This window comes from Hypomesus transpacificus, chromosome 3 (assembly GCF_021917145.1).
Source record: "Hypomesus transpacificus isolate Combined female chromosome 3, fHypTra1, whole genome shotgun sequence".
Classification (NCBI taxonomy): Eukaryota; Metazoa; Chordata; class Actinopteri; order Osmeriformes; family Osmeridae; genus Hypomesus; species Hypomesus transpacificus.
Window position 1 is genome coordinate 7104011 of NC_061062.1, and position 18394 is coordinate 7122404.

The 18394-nt window shown below is 47.8% G+C and overlaps 1 protein-coding gene across 1 annotated transcript; it reads right to left on the reverse strand.

Moving 5' to 3' along the window:
* Positions 1-4162: 4162 nt before the first annotated feature.
* On the reverse strand, positions 4163-6836 carry foxi2 (forkhead box I2). The gene is made up of 2 exons (XM_047016553.1): positions 6180-6836; positions 4163-5593 (listed from the first exon to the last, which is right to left on the reverse strand). Exons 1-2 carry the CDS (start codon positions 6763-6765, stop codon positions 5058-5060), a joined length of 1122 nt encoding a protein of 373 aa, XP_046872509.1. The 5' UTR covers positions 6766-6836; the 3' UTR covers positions 4163-5057.
* Positions 6837-18394: the final 11558 nt, after the last annotated feature.

Genomic DNA, 18394 nt, shown 5'->3' on the forward strand with positions numbered 1-18394 from the left:
AGGGAGAGGCTGAGTGTGTTTGCCGTTCCTCTCCAGCAGGCCCCTGCCTGGCCACGGGCGCAGCCGCCACCCGGAGACGCTCACAGGGTCCGACAGGCGGAAAAATAATGAACAACACCTCAACCTAGGGCTGACCTGGCTCCACATGAGGGGTAAACGAACCACTTCATTGAACCTCGCAGGATCAAAAAATACTGGAGACCACCCCTCCACCCTTCCACCCTTCCACCCCTCGACCCAGACCCCCAGATCCCCTCTACCCCAGACCACCAGACCCCCAGATCCCCTCTACCCCAGACCACCAGACCCCCAGATCCCCTCTACCCCAGACCACCAGACCCCCAGATCCCCTCTACCCCAGACCACCAGACCCCCAGATCCCCTCCACCCCAGACCACCAGACCCCCAGATCCCCTCTACCCCAGACCACCAGACCCCCAGATCCCCTCTACCCCAGACCACCAGACCCCCAGATCCCCTCTACCCCAGACCACCAGACCCCCAGATCCCCTCTACCCCAGACCACCAGACCCCCAGATCCCCTCTACCCCAGACCACCAGACCCCCAGATCCCCTCTACCCCAGACCACCAGACCCCCAGATCCCCTCTACCTCAGACCACCAGACCCCCAGATCCCCTCTACCTCAGACCCCTGTACCCCAGACCACCAGACCCAGATCCCCTAACAACAGTATTGTAATCAAATTCCTTTATTTCGAACAGCAGCTGGAATTTTCCTTTATGGCATACAAACAAAAGCCTGGATGAATGAATGAAAAGTTTGTTTTGATTATATAAAAAATATCTAGTTACTATATGATTAACATCATTGTGTTGATGATACGTTATTTCAATGTAATGAATACAAACAGTTTAAATCTTTCACTTTTCACTCTGAAGAGAGATTCTCACATTTTTCATCAACATCGTGAAATGTTTTAAAACTATAAACTGGTAGTGCAAACTTGTAAATTTAAGGTTCAGAAACTAAAACAGAACAATATCTTATCATCTCAATATTATTGGACGACATTCCTACCTCAGACCCCTCTACTCCAGACCACCAGACCCCGATCCCCTCTACCTCAGACCCCTCTACCTCAGACCACCACACCCCGATCCCCTCTACCCCAGATCAAAGATCCCCTTAACCCCTAAACCCCAGTACCCCAGACCCACAAACCAAAGATCCCCTCAACCCCAGACCCCAGATCAATGGCTCCACTGCACTCTTCTTTCAACTCTTGACGTTCTTCATACCCTGTGTTCTCCTCTACTTCCATCTCTATATTCCACATGTTCATGATGAGTTATCATCCTCAATCATAGAGACTCAAAGTGGTCCATACTGAGTCATTATGTTTCAGAACTGGATTTTTCTTTTTCTAGATGTGTTAAAACTTTTCCTGGGTGTGTTTCAAATTGTAAATAATACGTTTCCTGTCAGGAAACTTCAAACAAAAGTCTTCCATTCTAAACCAGTAAAGTGCTTGACAAAGCATTCATCCTTTGAAGTACGGAAGGGTAACATAGTAACTGACTATTTAAAACTGAGTATGAGGTCGTTGTAGAGATTGTATTTTCTTCACGGTCACTAGATTACAATTTTTCAAGTATGATCAATATATAATATACTGTAAATACAGTCAAATTAAGATGTTTTAAACAGCCACCAAAATAGCATGCAGTTCTCCGTGTGACAAAGCATGTCTCACAGGTCTTCATGTGAAAAATTGTTGAGTGAAACCATTCTGCATCATAAAATGAAATGTGTGGGTGAGTGAGAGGTTTAAAGAATAGGAGAGTGAAGATGTGAAGGGGTTCGGCTCCAAATGGGTTATTCCAGGACATCTTGAGGGGGGGGGGGGGGCGGAGGGGGGAAGTTTATTAATGAATAAACTCCTGGCAGCGAGGGGCTGCGAGGTTCTTCTTGACTGAACTTGGGTACAGTCGATGAAGCACCAGGCGTTGTGACGAGCTCTGCAGATGGCACCTGCCTCCTCCCTCTGCAAGCCCCGTCATGACCCCCGGGCCAGAACTGGGTCGTCAGATTGTTGTGTAGATTAGTAGTCTTCCTCTTGTGACACAAAGGCCAGTGTGACAGAGCGACCTACAGGCCCCTTCCAGATGGAGAACCATCAAGGGTAAAAAGAACAGAGAGGCTCTCAATGTGCTAATTGATCCATTTTCAGATCAATGGATTCCGGTGTTCATGCTAATTAGGGCACAATGGTGTGAATTTTATGGAGTGCACAATTACTGGCTAAAGGTTGTAACTACTGAAGCTTAATTAAGCACTGGTCAGACAAGCTAAAGATATCGAGGAGAAAAAAATCAATTAATTATTTTTCAAAGCAGAGAGAGAGAGATGTTATAAAAATAAATAAAAGAATAAATCACATTCACTGTTTCTTTCTGAAGTAATTTCCATGCCTCGTGCTTCAGAGTGCAGAATACAGTGAAACACTGTAATGATGGGAATCACTGTGTTTTGTGCAAAACACCGTCAGGACCCCACGGAAAAGGGAACTATCTCATGGTAATAAAGACCCTGATTATACACAACCAAATTCTCCCATCGGTTTTACTAATCCACAACATGGGTGGCAAACATTTTGAAGACGAGGCAATCTCTAGTTGCATCTCCTCTGAAGGTTTGGCTTGGCTAGGATCTGGGCCACAGCATCTGAAGAGCCCAGACAATGAGGAGGGATGAGCACGGTTGTCAGGGCCGTCCTATCACAGCTTCGTACACAGGGACAGACTGCAGCACAATACAACTATTGTTTCATTTTTTTGGGTCACAAGACAGTTCTGTGTTTTCATCTTGAGACTTGGCCCTCCCCCAAAGTCTCCACCACTCTGCCATGGTTCTACTCTACCTTAGACCTTTACATCCTGTCACTAACCCTACTAGTATTCTACCTTAGACCTTTACATCCTGACACTAACCCTACTAGTATTCAACTGGTCCTCCTGTCTCCAGTCCTGTAACTAACCCTACTAGTATTCAACTGGTCCTGTCTCCAGTCCTGTCACTAACCCTACTAGTATTCTACCTAGTCCTGTCTCTAGCCCTGTAGCTAACCTTACTAGTATTCTACCTACATTTAGTCTTTTTTTACATTTATTTTTAAATTTAATCATTTTAGTCATTTTAGCAGATGCTCTTATCCATACCTAGTCCTGTCTCTAGTCCTGTAACTAACCCTACTAGTATTTTACCTAGTCCTATCTCCAGTCCTGTAACTAACCCTACTAGTATTCTACCTAGTCCTATCTCCAGTCCTGTAACTAACCCTACTAGTATTCTACCTAGTCCTATCTCCAGTCCTGTAACTAACCCTACTAGTATTCTACCTAGTCCTATCTCCAGTCCTGTAACTAACCCTACTAGTATTCTACCTAGTCCTATCTCCAGTCCTGTAACTAACCCTACTAGTATTCTACCTAGTCCTATCTCCAGTCCTGTAACTAACCCTACTAGTATTCTACCTAGTCCTATCTCCAGTCCTGTAACTAACCCTACTAGTATTCTACCTAGTCCTATCTCCAGTCCTGTAACTAGCACTATCCCTGGTCTGGTCTCTGGTTTTTACATATCCCGTGTTTTCAGGAAGACCCACCAGAGCTGAACACCAGAGGGTCCAGGGAGACGCCCCCACCCCCTCCCAAATAGAAGTAACAGCAGAGCCGGGTCTACGGTGCTTGTCACTGACATAGTTCTACACACATCTCAACCAGCTCGATGAATCTGCTCCATGAAGGTTTTGATCACCCATGTCGCTTCTCTCTCAGAGGTACTGAGAACTTCTTCTCTGAGGGTTGAGGTCGGTTGTAAGTGTTGATCTGTTGGCATCTGGGAAGCCCTCGATACATTGCTTGTAAAAAGGGCGCCAGATATACAATTTGAATTATTATAATTATAATGTTATAATTTGGTTTGATATAGTTTACGGCAGTATTCTCTCATGTCACAGCATTTGCATATACTTTGTATGACATGAAATGTCTACATTTAAATAATTATTTTGACCTTAGAAAATATATTTTCATATATTATTGTTTTTTTCAACACTAGGGAGTACAGAAAAATACATCCTGGGCATTTTATTCTGAAAATAAACACCTTCAAATACAGTAGAACCACATCGTTTATTAATTATGACAGACACATTTGATGTCATATTTTATAAGATAAAACTATAAAATTATAAATATACACAAAATGTGCAATGGTTGTCACATGAAACCCTACCATCTGTGATTGTCTTTATAAAGGCTGTGCACATGATACTGGTGATCGTGCTCGGCCGTGGGGCTCTCTTTACCACTGGGATATGTATGTTAATCTATGCAGAGAAAATGTTGGTTAGCATAAATAGCATAAATAGTTGCAAACTAATGTTTATAATTTACAAATGACAAAGATTTGTAAGTGCATTTACACACATTTGGACCTCAATGGTTTCAGTCAAAATGTTTTTAGAATAAAGATAAAGCCAGAAAACCTATAAATCTAACAATGTTTTGATGTTTGAACAGAGCTCTCTGTTGGCAGTATGGTCTGTGGAGTCCAGGCAGGACCAGAGATTCTATCAACAAATACTCTTTCAAGATGAGTTTTAAATGTATTTAGAGACAGACAGTTCGGCCTCTGAATAGGTCAAACATGATTTTCTAATTGTTGGGAAAGATATTCCGCAGTGTTCTCTGAACAATCTGGACTGTTTGACAGTTCATGTCCAACTACTCTGTTATGGGGGGGGGGGGGGGTCTCCAACAACGAATATCTGTCCAAAATATTTTCTATCACATAAAGCCTTTTTTTCACTGTAAAAAACAAATAACAAAAAAAAACAACACACTTTCCTGTTGTGTCAACAATATTTTAGAAAAGGATTTGTAGGAAACAATATTTGGTGCTTGGATGGACATCCAGTTTACTGAAAGCTTGTAAGCATATGAGGTGAATAATGAGAGTCACCTCTGTGTGGCCAGTCTGTGAGGATCAGGAGTCCTTCTCCACCGCCCCCAGACCTGGCTGCGTCCACACCTACACGTCCGTCCCGTCTCTGGGGTAAATCAAACTGTTCACGCTGAAACTGTTGTAGAAATGGCTGTTGAACTGTCCGCTCTGCCCCCCCCCAAACGTGTTGTAGTAGACTCCTCTGTTGAAGTGCAAGCTGTCCACATGCTCTGGGGGTGTGCTGTCCTGGCCGGGGCTGGCCTGGTAGGGGCTGAGGGCGGTAATGTTCCTGCTGGAGAGCTCGTTGACGAGCCCCAGGGAGCCCTGTCTGCTGGGGGCGGCCGAGCCCAGCGCGGACATGCTGCTGAAGAAGCTGTTGAAGCAGGGAGCCATCCCAGGGGGAGAGGAGCCCTTGTGTCCCTCGCTCAGCCCCTCCATCTCTGGGGAGGGCGGCCCCTGCAGCTGGGGACTGTCCGAAGGCTTGATGCCGCCGGTCGAATGGCCGTCCTCCATCTTTGCTGCGCCGCTGCTGGAGTCTGACCGCCGTTTCCTCTTCCTGCGGAAGTTGCCGTTGTCGAACATCTTTTCACAGTTGGGGTCCAGCGTCCAGTAGTTGCCCTTTCCTTGAAGGGAGACATGGAAACAGTGAATGTTTCAGGAGTCGGAACTTACTGTATGTGCATCTCAGAGAATATTATATATAACATAAAAATGATGGCCAATGTCATTTTGATTTCACGGTGTTTGTTCATGATGTTTTGGATATGTAAAAAAATAGATGGAACAATATCTCATTGTTCATCGTTTATTCATTGTTAAAGTGATCAAAACTGTTCCAAGACTTAATGTAAAATCAAACTGGTTCTGAAATAGAATAACTGAACCTCGAACCAAGGCCCGAGAACTCCATAGGAACCTAGAGCTCAGGCTCAGGTTCAAGCAGGAACAAAGTGACACTCTGCAATTATACCTGAGGCCAGTGTTTCTGTCATATATCCAGTTCTAGTTTAGCTCAGGGACATATATATAGTAATTTATCATTTTATCATGTATTCCCCAACAGCTCAAATCAGAAGGTGAAAAGTAACTTGCGCATGCGGATTTCATATGAAGTTTTCATGAAAAAACGCTTTTTATTGACTTTTCTAGCCTATCCGTCCAAAGCTTCAACCACTTTTTGATTCAACCAACGGCATCACACAGGCCTACCTGGGTCGTCCTCGTCTCTTGGCATCTTTTTAAAGCAGTCGTTGAGAGAGAGGTTGTGCCGGATGGAGTTTTGCCACCCAGCCTTGCTCTTCTTATAGAAAGGGAAATTATCAGCGACGTACTGATAAATCTGACTCAGGGTCAGCTTCTTTTCATGTGCATTTTGTATAGCCATGGCGATGAGAGCGGAGTAGGAGTAAGGAGGACGCACCAGCTTCAACAACTCCTCCTGGCTTGCTATCGACAACCATCCTAAATCTGGCCCGGCAAATCCAGGTGAATTACTTAGAAATTGTCTCTGGGATCCGTATGACGGCGGGATGAAAGGTGCCGCATTGTTCCCGTGTAGGTAGGACGTTGAGGAGTTCACTCCGGGGCTGTTCAACCAGAGATATGGGTTAGGAGAGGAGGAGTAGTCTCCCAGGCCGTAGCCGGCAGGTCGCTGCGTGCTCTGGAGGCTCTGCTGGTGGTACATGCTGAAGTTGTCGCAGTAGACAGCCATCTCCGGGGCCTCCTGCGCGCCCTTGGAGTGGATAGCGCCTGCGGTTGGGGAGGTATGGTGCGCCTGCGGATCAATAGAGTGCATTATCCACACGGGGAAACGTCCAGAGGGGTGACACGCTCGCAACAGCAGCAACAAGCAACAAGTGCCAAGGAACAAAGTTGGAGTTTTAATTTTATGAGTCAAAACTTGACAGTCTTACACCCAGGAGGTTGATTTCTATCAGCCAATAAACAGACACGCACTATGAGGAGGTGTGGTCATAACCAAACTTCATTCACGCTCACACGGCTGGACTTTTCCCAGGGATGTGAGAAATAGACGAGGCACCGCATGTAATAGTTTTGATTAACTATTAGTCAAGTCATTGGTCAATAGCTTACATTATTGAAACTTCTGCTGTTTAAAAACATATTTAAAGCGTTATGGTCATGCAATTTAAATGCGTGATCAAATGCAGTTTGAACATGTGCTCAAAATATATATATACTTCCGAGACAGCCTACTTGTACATATATGTCTGCCGGCCCATTTGTGTAAAATTATGTTATCATAATTTGCAGGCCACAATACAATTCACTACAAAAGGACCACAATAATAGGCCTATCAACAAAAAAGATTGCAGGCCTAATAATGGCACATACTCTTTAACATCTGTCTTACTACCAGCCTACCTGCTCGTCTGAATGTATTAATGTATCCAAGCTTCTAACACTATTTTGGTTCAGTCGTTTTTGCATACATATTTACACATCGCAATACACAATATTTGCTTTCTTAAGATTGCAAGTAAGCCTATTTGCATGAATCTCGTATGCATGGTACCATCCAGTGTTACGTTTTAATTATGAAAAGTAAAACACCTGTTCAGCAATCATGCTTACTGTGTGCAAAAATAATTTATGGGCCCTCCTAGATATAAATAAATAAATCATCGAATAAAAGCATGACCTCCTTCACTTTTGTCACCAAATTTTCGAACAAGTCCTGCCTACGTCTATTATCTTCCGATAATAAATGAGAGAAACTCGACAAGGTTACTCTTGGTGTCCTGTTGAAATTTGACATTACAAAAACATTCATTATGTCAAATCTCATATGAATCGCCCATTAAAAGTCTACATTCAAAACCTTTGAACAGGTCTATTTTAACTCAGTGGTTGTGTCGATGTAGGCCGCGGTCGTTCTCTGCCCTGGTCGTGAGGGACCCCCTGTCCTGGATGTTTCAGATGTTTCCCTGCTCCAACACTCCTGAGTCTAATGAATGGTCTTTACCAGGCTTCTGCAGAGCTAGATTACCACTCAATCATCTGAATCAGATGTGTTGGAGCAGGGAAACCACTCTAAAACATGCAGGGCAGTCGGCCCTGAGGACCAGGGCTGACCACTGGTGTAGGCTAGGACTCATTTAACTCATCGTTTTAGAGGGCCTCGTTGAAACGAAGCAATACCACAAGGCACCATGTTTCTGATTGTGTCTCGTGACAGCAGGACAGGTAGACTTGTGCAGGTGTGTTGGGTGCTCACGTGTGGTACCATAGCGCCACCACGCGGGTGCCTGCTCATGACAAGGGCATCGCCACCCGACCAACCGTAGTGTACAACATTTACCACATGGTGGCGCCAACACCACATATTCTTCTGTCTTATCCTGTACTGTCAACGGTCTCAACTCACTGCCCTGAAGGTTGAAGTAAAAATGCTCTCCAGTATATTCCATTTATAATTTGAAGAACATATTATATCCATATCCAATCCATTTATATGTAGAGAAATGAATGAATTGAGTCCTTAAAATGTTTATAAAACGATTTATAAGGCATTAAATCTTGCTCCCAAATATCTGAGTCTTGGGATGGAAGGAGGAAGAGGATATCGTTAAGCAGGACTGCTGGGCTAGAATGACCCCTAGATTGGAGGGTTAGGGATAAGGGTTCAAACTAGCCCTAGATAGATGGGGTTAGCGCTAGTGCTAGAGAGACGGGTTAGGGCTAGACCCAGAAGAATGGGTTAGGGTTGGGACTAGATAGATGGGCTAGGGCTAGAATGACCCCTGTGATCGATGGGTTAGGGATTAGGGTTCGAACTAGCCCCAGATAGCTGGGTTCGGCGTAGAACGAGTCCTACAAAAGGCCATGGTCTTATCTGACTCTGGCCTCCGTCTGTCTCCAGCCCTCAGGGGGAGCGTCGACAGCCCGAGGAGTCTCTCTGTCTGACTATAATTCTTTAATATGAGGGCTGGCTGGAACAGTAATCCGGCCCTCCATCTTGTACGGCCTGGTTCTGGTTCTGCAGCTGGGTCAGAGAGAAAAGCCTCTCGCTGCACAGAAACATCTCCACAGACTGGAACGAAACATTCGGGAGGGATGAACAGATATTTCAGCGGTAGGTAAATAATGGGAGGCATTAAGTAGGCCGGCTTCTATGGGCATACCGATGATAATCATCGCTTTATTTATGGACTTTGTTTCTCCATTCATGCACTTTAGAAGACGAACGTTGCGTTTGGATCCATCTCCCAGGGATTTCCTGACTCGGTGTGTGAAGCTGATGCTCCAGTCTGGGAGCCGGGAGTGTCTTTGTCTACAGGGAGATCAAAACAAAGAGGATGGATTATTCATCTGAGGAACGAGAGATCCCTATCTGGTTCTGTTCCTTCTCACCCTCACCCTCACCCTCGCCCTCGCCTGGCATCTGGTGTCACTCCGACAGTCACAACCTCGCTTTCCTACCTGAGCATGCCCTCACTCTGACAGCACACCTAGTGTGTGTGTGTGTGTGTGTGTGTGTGTGTGTGTGTAGGAAACGGAGTACAAAGGGGATATCCTTGAACCTTAATAGGACTTGGCCTCGGGTGTTTCTGTCTGTGAAATACAGAGAAAAGAGCACGGCAGGGGAGAGAGAGAGAGAGACAGAGTGAGAGAGAGAGAGAGAGAGAGAGAGAGAGAGAGAGAGAGAGAGAGAGAGAGAGAGAGAGGGAAGGAAAGACAGAGAGACAGAGAGACAGAGAGACAGAGAGACAAATAGACAGAAAGAGGGATTAGAAGGAAGGAAGGAGAGGGAGAAAGGCTGAGAGGGAGAAAGGAGGGATATCTCAGGTATTTTTCTTTAAAGCCTCCTTCAGGCAGAAATACAGGCAAGCAATTTCAAATGCTCAAATGAAATGAAACCTTGAAAAATCACAGAAGCGAGCATTGAAAAAACCACCTTCTCCGACGCCTCCTCGTGATGAACAGTGTATGAAGAAGGTGTATGAAGGGAAGAGGAAACACAGAGACGTGTTCTAAATAGTTTCTAACCTGGTGACACGCAGGCAATCAGACTGACGTCACATCATGCATGTGCTGCGTATTCTGTGGTCGAGACACTCATGCACACACAGACACAGCCCACACACACACACAGCCCACACACACACACACACACACACACTCCGTTGCCATTTCTGAGGTGGTGCTGTTGTGTGGCAGGGTGTGTGTGAAAGAGGCTGATTTACTGCAGAGACAGTTTGTCCCAGACACACACAGAGCCATTCAACCTGGGACGCTTTTAGATACATATTTACACCAGCCCTCAGAAAGCAGCTATGTTTGACTGGATGCTTTATGCAGGAAATACACACATTTACAAACACGCACACACACACACTCATAAACATACACAACACATACCTACACACACATACCTACACACACACACACACACACAAACACACACACACACAAACATAGAATTCCTTTATCCAAGCCACTACTGAAGCTGTATGACAGGGCAGCCTGGGCAAGGAGGGGGGCAAGGCGGCCAGGGGGGCATCAGAGGAGTGGAGAGGGAGGCAAAGAGGAAAGAGAGGGCCCAGGTTGGGAGGGGGGGGCAGGGTGAGGGGTTCCAGGGGCAGCTGTGCCATGGAAAATAAGATGGGCAGCATTGGCCACAGGCATTTCCTAAGAAGCTATGACATGGTTCTCCTCTTCTGTTCTCCTCAGAACATGGTTCTGATCCTCTGTTCTCTTCAGACCATGGTTCTCGTCAGAACATGGTTCTCTGCGCTGCACACACATGCAACTAAAATTAGGAGAGTACAGGGAATGATTTGCTAAATGACTCATTACATTGTTTTAAAAACATTAAAGCCAGCTGGTTGGAATTGCATTAGAATCCTGCTACAAAGACGACATTGAGCCTGGCTGTTGTGTACTCCGGCCATTGTTGTGTTTACAATTGTGCATGGGTAATCACATTCTAAACAAGCCCTGTTATTCTCTCCCTGACTTCCCTGCCTAATGGCTTTTTTACTAACGACTTAGTTTCTTTAGTGGCACAAACATCATTAACCCGGGGCATTGTTATTCAAATCTGCCTCCGTCAGTCTGGCTGAAGGTAGACACGAGCTGCAGCAAACACTTCCCTATTGTGTTCCTGGAGCGGAGAGAGGGAGAGAAGGAGAGAGTCAGGGAGAGAGAGAGAGAGTGAGGGAGGGTGGAGAAGGGGTGGGGAGGGTCCCAGGGAAGCAGTGGGGAGGGTGGTGCTGCCACCTGAAGGGAGGGTATGGCTGCCCAAAGGACCTGGCAAAGAGGGAGCTGCCCCTGCAGATCTCCCCCACCCTTTCACCCTCCCTCCCTAACTGTGCCCCCCCTCCCTGCACACACCCTCACTCTCCCCCACCCACTGTGCCCCCCTCCCGCCACACACCCTCACACAGACAAAGCCCCACACAGGCCAAACAAAGTTGCAGTATTTGTTGACTTCTCTGGCTCAACGTTGGAGCTGGTTTGGTGCTTAGCGGCTGCAGAAGTGTGTGTTGTGAAGAGAGAGGAGGAGGAGAGGAAGAGGGGAGGAGAAGGGAGGAAAAGGTGGTGAAGTGAACGAAGGAGAAGTAGGGAAGAAGACAGTTAGAGGAGGGAGGAGAGGAAGAGGAAAGAGGTGGGAGGAGGGAGGAAGTAGGAGGGAGGTGAAGGACAGAGGAGGAGGGCTGCTGTACAGTCCACAGGAGGTAGCCTCTGCCATCTCCTTCTGAGCCAGGCAGGTGCTCAGACAAGCCTGAAAAAACACAACAACGAGGAGCTGTTAAATCTGCTCCCTTCTCTCCCTTCCCCCCTGGCCCCCTGGCCCCCCAGGCCCCCTGGTCCCCTGTCCCCCCGCCCCCTGTCCCCCCCCCCCCCCTCCCTTGGCCAAGCTCCCTCAGAGCTGCAAACAGGAAGCCCTACATCATCTGAATGGGACTCTCGCTGGTGTGTCCTGCTCTCGACCGCCCCCCCCCCCCCCTCCTCCCCCTCCCCCCTCTCCGTCTCCCCACTCTCTGTCTATCCTGTATTAATCTCATATTAGTCTCAGTCCTGGTCAGTACACAGGGTCTCAGAGCAGTCCCATGCTAGGAGCGAGACAGAGCCAGGGCCTGTTTGCTCAGTACAGAAAGGCCTTGCCACTCATACGAGAGCGGCAGAGCTAGCCTCGCAGGCTCTCTGGCACAGAATGAAAGAGGGGCTTCACAGCATATACAGCAAATACAACTGGTCACATCTTTTTGTTTCAAAGGCATTGCCAAATGTCAATAAAATGAGTTTGATGCCCAGTTACTACGGCAACTGGTCAGTGGTCGGCAGTTGGGGGAGGATGGGGGGCAGGTGGGGGGGGGTTGGTGGAGATTGGCGGAGGATGAGGGGTGTTGGGTGAGGATATGGGTTTTTTGGGGGTGAGGTTGGGTGGGGTTGGAGGAGGAAGTGGGAGGCTGTGGGAGATAGGGTGAGGCTGGGGCAGGGGGGTTGGGGGCATGTTGGAGGAGATTGACAGGCCCTTTGGTTCCCCCTCCAGACTTCCTGCCCTGAACCAGTTAGCCAAGACAGCCCCCCCCCCCCCCCCCCCCGGACTGATGCAGTCCAGCCTCCAGCTCCGGGTCACTACCACACAGCAGATGGACTGGGAACAACAACAAGCCTTTTTCTTCCAACTCACATACTTCGTTGTTACCCCCTGGTTTCCTTGGTATTTAATTGCCTCGTAAGCGCATATTATGTTCAGAGTCTATATACATTTTAGGGGCAAAAGTATTTTATCCACTTTCACTTTCCAAACTCTCACTGAATCAACAAGTCAACTGCGTTTTCATAGCATGATACAAGCTAGTGAGGGCCATCAATCAGAGTGTGTTACAGTAACATGACTATAGTGTTAGCATGATCAGTGTTAGCAGGACCAGTGTTAGGAGGACCAGTGTTAGTAGGACCAGTGTTAGCAGGACCAGTGTTAGTAGGACCAGTGTTAGTAGGACCAGTGTTAGCAGGACCAGTGTTAGTAGGACCAGTGTTAGCAGGACCAGTGTTAGCAGGACCAGTGTTAGCAGGACCAGTGTTAGTGGACCATGATTGTGGAGCTCTTCTTTGGCAAAGCTGTCTCTCCACAGAGCAGAGTCTCAGCCCTGCTGGGCGACACCCTGGGCAGCTCTCCCTCTCTGTCCCCCTCAGCTGCACAGAAAGGCTGCTGTCTGGAGCAGAGCTGGTGGAGGGTGTGCTTTTGTTGGCGTGACGGATAGCCGGACTTGTTGACGGGGGTGAGATAGAGGAGGGGAGGGAGGACATGGGGGAGGACGGAGGAGGTGCGAGGGAGGACTTGGGGCCTCCCCTGCCAACCCAGACAGCTGGCCAGAGCCATGAATCTATCCAACACCACACTGCCCTGGTAGCTCACATCACCCTCCGGGGAGGAGGGAGGCTGGAGGATGAGGGGGAGGGGGGTGGATGAGGAAGGAGGTGGGTGGGTGGGAGGAGAGGGGGCCCCCATTTTAATTGTCTCTTGTTTCCTGGAGACAGCATAGATGATGTGGTACAATAGGGCTCTGTTTGGGTTTAGGGTTAGCCCTCCGGTAGGACTTTATCTCCCAGAAACACACATCACTGCTCTGGATCACGGCAACTGTTGCGATTGAAGGTCACTGCACTCACCTCCCACATCCTCCAGAGGTTCCACCTCCAGCTATCTAACACTTCCTTCTCTCATCCCCTCCACTTATTTCCCGAGGCCTCCATTACAACAGGCATACTCTAATCTGTTATCTTGAGTTTTTCACAACACAAGCCGGATAAATAATTAAAAGCTTTGGGTGAAGACCTCGTTCTGTTTACCAGAACACTGATTTAAATGTACGATATTATCCTCTAACTGTCTTTGATCATCATCAGACACGGTGGAGAGAGGAGAGATGAGAAGAGGAGATGAGAGGAGAGAGGAAAGGGGAGGAGAGATGAGAAGAGGAGATGAGAGGAGAAAGGGGAGAGGAGAAGAGAGGAGAGAGAGGGAGGAGAAGGGAGAAATTAAAGTGTAGAAAGGACAGAGTTGAGAGAGAGAGAAGAGAGAGGGGAAAGAGAGAGGAGGGTAGAGAGGAGAAGCGGAGGACATCTAAAGGGTTGTGCGGCTGATAGTCCCACCTACTGTAGGGCATGAACCTGTGGGTTCCCAGTTTTCAGCTCAGCCCCCCAGTTCTTGTATCCCCAATCCACACACACAAATCCAGCCGGATACAAGAAGCGTTCGTAGCAGGACAGAAGAGCGATCTGAGAAGGACGGCCACCATCATCGCCTCAGAGAACTCCCCTCGCCCAACCCCACCACCTGTCCCCCCCCAACAGCATGAAGCCCCCCAGGCCCTGTCCTCGGGGCTGTACTTCTCCATGACTACATTGTGTGCTTCCTAGTAAACACAGCACTGGTTGCCAGCCAGCTACCATCCTGCAGCATGCCGTAAACAAGCTATGTGCATGGCGGGTATCTGGTTGACAGTATGCTGCAGGATGGTAGCTAGCTTACAGCATGCAGCAGGCAGGATGATAGCTGGCACACAACCAACGTTGTTGGCAGCTGAACTTAACAGGCCAGAACAGAGACCTTAGAAGTCCCTGTTTCCCTGTTCTTCAGTTCTTTTGTCCCCCACCATCCCTCCACCCTGTCCCCTTGTCCCCTAGTCCCCCCCTCCCATCGCACTGTCCTCCAGTCTCCCTGTAGTCCTGACTTACAGACTACTGTCTTCCAGTCCTCTTGTCCTACACCCTCCCTCCACCCTGTCTTCTTGTCACCCTGTACTCCTGCTATCCCCCCCCCCCCACACACACACACACACACCACCCCCAGCCTCACTGACACAGCTGACTGGTGTATTCCAGACACCCCTCCTGCTCTGTCTCTCCTGTCCTCAACTCACAGGAAAGAATTAGAAATGACCTTTAGTAGTATTCTCTCCATGCCCTGAATTGTATAGATAATAATATAGATTTACTAGGCAGGAAGAGGGGGTTTGTGAGGCAGTGGAGAGGACGTGAATGTCCCCTCCAAGCCCAAACAGAGTCTGGCCTGGGCACCAGGCGAGAGGGCTCCCTCCAGGAATAGCCTGGTTCTGGTCTAGCTCAGGGCCTTATAAAGTCAGGTAGAGAGGCCAGGCTGGCAGCAGGGGAACAAGCTGTCTGGGAGTGTCATGGCTGAGTGTGGAGGTGAGACAGAGCAGACAGGCGATCCTCTCTCCTCTCAGGTCGTATCTCTCTCCACCCGCACACCGCTGACAGGAAACTGTGCACACTGCTGACAGGAAGCTGTCTGGATGCTAAATCACTGCTTGTCTCCGGTGCTTTACTGCCTAGTGTACCTTAAATGCTCGCACGATGAACGAAAGGAATTTATTATAAACTGTAGAGTGTACTAAATGAATGTGGTCCAATGGGAGAGACAGCAGGTGAGAATCATCTTCTGCGGTTCTTCCCTCCATCCGGGACTGATGCTGTGTCCTGTTGTTGTTCTGCAAGCCACTTCTCCTGCCTGAGGACCTTTTCTAACCTGGTGGAAGCTGCTGGCGGGCTTAGAGGCAGGGGGGCTGAGAGGCTGGGGGCCTGTGGTTACTAAGTAACCAGGGGTACAGGTGAGGTCACTGTCGGTAGAGTTCTACCATAGAGCTCTGACCACCTGGTAGAAACACAACTTTGACCACTAGGATCTCTCCCTCCTCCCATCCCACTGCTGTTTACTTATAGTACTTATATTATCCTTATACTGGCTGTTACAAAGCACCATGTCCAGCCTACTGCTGTTGGGCTCATCGACTGTGTCTTGTGTTTGTTTGTCTGTGAGCAGAGAGTACCAGGAAGATAGGACAACCTTTATCTTGGTCTGCGAGCGCTAATTACAGCTTTGTCAGAAAGCTAAACTGGGTGTTGACACTGGTAAATTACATTTTAATAGCACAGAGAGGTGCTTAGTGATTTTTAATCATTTGTGGCGGCGGTCTGTGTAATTCCGCTTCTTAATCAGATCTCGTTAGTGGGTCTCGTTAGTGCGCCTCGTTAGCGCCTCGTCAGCCTGTGATTAGTATTGATCACCAGTCCCCTGGCTCCAGAGCTTCTGCTTAACTAAGGGATGAACTGAGAGAAAGAACACTAGAACGTACAACCACAACCATCCTACACAGATACCCTGTCCCCATCCCTCCCTCTCACACACACACTCACACACACACCCATAACCATCCCTTACAGATACCTCCCGCCCACACACACACACACACACTTGCAAACACAAGAACACCGACAAACACATGCCTAAAAACACACACTTACACACACACACACATACACACAAACATTAACACACACTTCACCTGATCGTGTACATGGTCATGCATGACCGCTCAGCACAGCTGTACTAATGCACCGCAAAACATTTATTGCCTCTAAAGTTGAGATTCTGTTCCAAAGTTAAATGTTCTGAATGGGAGGATTTTCCACTCATGAGTCTATGATGTCAGGTTTCACCAGAGGGAAGTTCATAAATGATTTAGACGCTCTTATTCAAGGGAGAATATTAATGCTGCGAGGACGTAAAGCTTCCTGGGTCCTGACACTCACGCTCTGACAGGAAACAGGGAGAGGAAGAAAGGAGAGGAAAGGAAAAATGAGAAAAAAGAAGAGAGAGAGAGAGCGATAGGGAGACAGAGAGAAGGGAGAGAGAGGGGTGAGAGAGAGAGAGAGTGAAAGAGGGAGACAGAGGCAGGGGAGTTAGAGAGAAAAAGAAAAGGGAGAGAGAGAGGAGTGTGTCTCGAGCTAAGAGTACTGATCTTACTGGCAGAGTCAGCAGCATGGAGTGTCTCTGAGTTTCAAATAAACAAGATCACCTCACTGAGGTGCAATCTGTACAGTACATTTATTTACATTTATTCATTTAACAGACGCTTTTATCCAAAGCGACTTCCAAGAAAGAGCTTTACAAAAAGTGCATAGGTCAATGATCATAAACAGCGAGACATTGCGGGTGGCCAAAAGATTAGGCATACAGTCGTGGCCATAAGTTTTGGAATTGACAAATGTTATGTTTTGCAAAGTATGCTGGTTCAGTATTTGAGGAAACATTTTCACGTTTCTATAGAATACTGGAATACAATAAGTATGGTTTAATAATTTGTAAAGCATTTTTGGGGCAAAATATTCAATATATGCAAATAGTCCCCTCTTTTCCAATCAGAATGATAGAGTGATTTCACCTGGCTAAAACTAGTTCACACTAGATCACACCCTGTGCTGATGATATGACTTACTGAAATTATGTTAGCAGTCATGTTATGCAGCAAGCTTTGTAAACACAAAATGTGTGTCGCTCCCAATACATTGGCCAAAGTGCCAATGGGTAGAACCAGAAGAGCATGAAGTGAAACAGATTACAATTAAACAACATGATCCTCGAGAGGGTACCTGGAGAAAAGCAAGCAACAATAATATAATTCACAGCAATTACAAGTAGTTAAATCAGTTACAACTAACCAACAAGTGCAGCGAGTCCCTCAATAAGTGTCTTGTGTTCCTGGTGGAAATAAACAAACATCTGATCCAACAAATCTTTCCTAAGTACCGCTGTACTCCCGGAACAAGTGCGTATTTAGCCTTTTCTTAAAGGTGGAGAGACAGTCAGAGGTGGGGAGATAATTCCACTATTGAGGGGCCAGACAGGAGAAGAGCTTGGGTTGGGAGCGGGCGCTCTTGAGAGGTGGGACCACCAGACGGTGGTCAGAAGAAGATCGTAGGTGGCGGGTGGGGGTGCAAGGCTGGAGTGGAGACTGGATGTAGTCAGGTGCAGTCCCGTTCAACGCTCGGAAGGTCAGCACCAGAATCTGATGCGGTCTGTGATGGGTAGCCAGTGGAGGGAGATGAAGAGTGGGTGATATGGGAGCGTCTGGGTAGGTTGAAGACCAGGTGGACTGCTGTGTTCTGCATCCTCTGCAGAGGGCGGGTTGCGCATGCTGGGAGAGCAGCGAGCAGCGAGTTGCAGTAGTCCAACTTGGAGTGCTTGGACTATCAGCTGGGTGGAATGCTTAGTCAGGAATCTCCCGATCTTCCGGATGTTGTAGAGGGTAAATCGACACGACCGGGAGACCGCAGCAATGTGGGCCGTGAAGGTGAGCTAGTCATCCATGGTCAACCCGAGGTTCCTGGCAGAGGATGAAGGGGTCGACGTCGCAGATCCCAGGGTGATTGAGAGATCGTGGGTGTTGAGTTCACATCCCATCGTAGTTTACAGGTGTGAGAAAGTCGATCTGAGAGGGTCAATGTGAGAGGATGTGAGAGGGTGGACGTGAGAGGGGAGAGGGAGCGAGCAGAGCTTCTGGTCTCTACGACAGGGAGCTCTCTCCCTGTCAATCTGAAACGTTTCATGAGCTAAGTTCACTTTGGATACCAGTCACGTAGCTGG

Coding starts and splice junctions, on each gene's coding strand:
- foxi2 (XM_047016553.1), bottom strand. CDS start 6,765: ATGCACTCTATTGATCCGCAGGCGCACCATACCTCCCCAACCGCAGGC. Junction 5,594..6,179: donor AAGAGACGAGGACGACCCAG/GTAGGCCTGTGT, acceptor TCTCCCTTCAAG/GAAAGGGCAACTACTGGACG.